The sequence below is a fragment of the Cyprinodon variegatus genome, unplaced genomic scaffold (genome assembly GCF_000732505.1).
Source record: "Cyprinodon variegatus isolate N-32 unplaced genomic scaffold, C_variegatus-1.0 Scaffold521, whole genome shotgun sequence".
In the NCBI taxonomy this organism is placed as follows: Eukaryota; Metazoa; Chordata; class Actinopteri; order Cyprinodontiformes; family Cyprinodontidae; genus Cyprinodon; species Cyprinodon variegatus.
This window is the reverse complement of record NW_015150974.1, coordinates 506,881-510,173: the sequence shown is the minus strand read 5'-3', so window position 1 is coordinate 510,173 and position 3,293 is coordinate 506,881. Positions and strand designations below refer to the sequence as shown.

Genomic DNA, 3,293 nt, shown 5'->3' with positions numbered 1-3,293 from the left:
AACGGTTCGGACGGTTTTCATAAACCGTTCCATCCCTAGTGCCTGGATGATCCTCCACTTCCTCTGGTGAGGGGCGCACACGCAGCCCGAGAGCTAAACTCACCAACATCACTGCAGTACAGCGAGGACCTTCCTCTGTCCGACGGGGTGGTGTAACCCACTTGATTGTTCACGATGAGGTGGATGCTGCCACCCACTCGGTAGTGAGGCAGATTTGACAGAGTCAACGTTTCCGGAACGATCCCCTGACCCGTAAAAGAGCCGTCACCGTGGACCTGGAAATAAGAAAATTCAGGAGATAACATTAGATTACAAAGACGGTGTCCCACAAACTTTGAACGTGCCTGAATCAAATTGGTCTGAAGCCCCTGGCTATGTGCTAAGGAAGCACTTTAACCTTTTATTCAGGCGTTTTGGAGCAGGGACACATCTAATTGTAGCCCTAAATATTGCGCCTGCTCACAACAAACAGACTCCCAGATAATTTCTGAGATCCTACAAAGGTTTTTTATATGATTGTGGAGATTGTTATAAAATAAGCTGATGTTGTGTCTTGCATCATATTCTCATCAAAGACCAAATAATGAACCATTTGTAGTTTACTGAGAAAAGTTATCAGATTTTTATTTACAAGTGAAAGATGTTTCATTCCTTACGACCATTTACACGCCACACTAGCACAGTTCCTCGCCTCCCAGTGACGATCTAAGGTACTACTGCTCTCTAGAGGTAAACAAGCAAATCAACATGGCGGCGCCTGTAACATTCAGGAAGTTTGGTTATAATTGTGATATTTCTTTGCTTGCAGAGAGTCAGGAAAAGAAGGCAGCCTTTGATGAAATGACTTGACATAGTCGGCTTTTGGGAAGTGGATACGACAAACGATAAGTCTAATCAGGGCTTACAGACGCAGGAAAAAACTACAAACGTTTAGGTTAATCTCACTGCTAAGCAGAATCATCACTGAAAATTGTATATGAATGTCTGAAATTTCATGATTACCGAGGGTGACTGTAAGGAGATGATGCATTCTGCTGATGTGCTCTTTGTTATCTGAGAACCGAGCCAAAACGGAACCGCGACTGATGAACTAGTACCAGTTTAGCGCGGTTCAGTTAGGTTTGACATGGTCCAGTTCAGTTGTGCATGCTATTTGCACTCAACAGTTATCTTGGTTACCGTGCTCGGATTGATCTCGGCACGGTTTTAAAAGGGTACTAGAAATTAAGCTTTACTTTCCTCCTGATTGGGAACAGATGCGTTTCCAAGAAGATGGTCAGATTTTGGTTGAGTTTTAGTTAGTTTAAATTTTAAAAGGTTGTATATTATGCAAAATTACTTTCGTAAACAGTTATGTGTCCTTAAGCCTGTGCATGGTTTATAAATGTAATAAAGTTCACAAATGAAAAAGAGAAAACCCTCTCTCTCTGCCTTGTTTTTCCCTCTTAGTTAATGTGTGCTTAAAATGCTTCTTTTCAAAAGTGTGCCCTTTATGAGGTCATTTGGGGGAAAAAGCAGTGATTCACAATGTGGCAGTTCACCAGCAGGCTTCTTTACACACCTTAAATTAAAGAGTGGAGCCATACCAATTGAACGTAAGAGTTGAACATGACTTAACCATTTTGGACTGCTTAGCCTGTAATCACGTTAGCACTGCAGCTAATGTTTGTATCTGAAAGCCTGTAAACATGTTAGCACTGCAGCTAATCTTTGTATCTGAAAGTCCAAAAACNAAAGTGCCTGAGATGACGTGTTCTGAATTGGCGCTATAGAAATAAACTGAATTAAAATGAATTAACATGGACGGCTCAATAATAGTGTCGTCTGAAAATGTACTGGATGCTGTGGGTTTAGAGGTCGCTACCTGGAGGAAGCGCTCCATACGGCAGGATGAGTGTTCTGGTCCGGCTCCATCATAACCATGAGGCAGCAGGATCACCATTCCACACTGAAGCAGCCACTTGGCCTCACCTGCAACAGACCAAGCCTCTTTTGCATCAACACCAATCTCTTTTAATCTCAGTGTGAGAGTTTAATTCTGGCTGACCTCCAGAGATGAAAGTATCAAAGATGATCTGAGCTCCGTTGAAGAAATCTCCAAACTGAGCCTCCCAGATGGGCAGCAGCTTCGGCTGAGCGATGCTCATCCCGTACTCAAACCCAAGCACCGCCTCCTCAGACAGCGGGCTATTGCACACCTGAACACCCACAGAGAGGGGGCATTTTCTGAGTTATTACCATCCATATACCCCACAGACTGTAGGTTCTGTTTCAGAAGTACCTCCAGGAATCCCGTCTGCTGGGGGCTGATGTGGTTCAGAGGAACGTAGGTGTCGTTGGTTTCCTGACACACAACCATGGCGTGTCGCTGGCTGAACGTGCCTCTCCCCACGTCCTGCCCGCTTATTCGAATATTAAACCCTGTAACATTCATTTGTCAGTATCCAGGCAGCAGAAACATCTTTAAAGGCAAAGAAAAAGCTCCAAAGGCGCACCCACCCTGGCAGAGCAGAGAGCCGAAAGCTAAGGCCTCTGCTGTCGACCAGTCCAGCTTGGTGCCCTCCTCCAACTTTTGCAGCCGAGCCTGAACTCACAATAAGAAAGAAATGGAGACCATTAGCCTATGATGACGACATGAGATCCCCCCCACCCCGCTGAGCGCAGTGCTGTACCTGCACGTGGGTTTTTAGGAGGTGGTTGTGTAAGCTGATTTGTTCAGGGATGTCCACAGACTTTGCTCCGATGAACTGCAGCAGCTGAGCAGGGACGCCCGTGTCCCAGGTGGTGACTCTGGCACGAGGTTCCACCAGATCCCCCCAGCGGCCCTGCAGGTTGGTGGGGGGAGGGCTGTACAGGGTCATGCCGGACAGCTTTTCATTTAGCATGCTGTAGTAGCTGGACTTGATTTCTGCACGCTCAGCCTCCGTCATCAGACCCTCCGAGATCAGCTGGTCCGAGTAGGAGTCAGGGGCGCTCTGACGGGATCTGAAAGGAGGAAAAATCATCACCAAACTGTCTTCAAGACAACAAATTTACCCTGATCACTGACTATTACTGTAAAAGAAACCAACCTAATAATCTTGTACATGGCCGGGTTGGTGAAGAAAGGTTCATCCAGCTCGTTGTGACCCCACTGACGGTAGCAGATGAGGTCCAGGATGATGTCTTTCCTGAACTGCCGTTGATAGTCCACAGCCAGCCGAGCTGCCCGCAGCACGTCCTCTGCATCATCGCCGTTGACGTGGATCACAGCACAGTTCACCATTTTGCCTAAAGGAAAAAAAAAAAAAAAA

The 3,293-nt window shown here is 46.2% G+C and overlaps 1 protein-coding gene across 2 annotated transcripts in view; it reads right to left on the bottom strand.

Annotated features, from left to right (window-relative positions):
• Positions 1 to 3,293, bottom strand: part of dhtkd1 (dehydrogenase E1 and transketolase domain containing 1) — a 36,601-nt gene that overhangs the window by 19,938 nt on the left and 13,370 nt on the right. For both annotated transcript variants that reach the window (XM_015391028.1, XM_015391029.1), the window contains 6 exons: positions 3,072 to 3,270; positions 2,673 to 2,985; positions 2,500 to 2,584; positions 2,282 to 2,421; positions 2,048 to 2,198; positions 1,865 to 1,971 (listed from right to left, as the gene is read on the bottom strand). In XM_015391028.1, the coding sequence (XP_015246514.1) occupies positions 1,865 to 1,971; positions 2,048 to 2,198; positions 2,282 to 2,421; positions 2,500 to 2,584; positions 2,673 to 2,985; positions 3,072 to 3,270 (995 nt within the window). The remainder of the gene's footprint in view (positions 1 to 1,864; positions 1,972 to 2,047; positions 2,199 to 2,281; positions 2,422 to 2,499; positions 2,585 to 2,672; positions 2,986 to 3,071; positions 3,271 to 3,293) is intronic.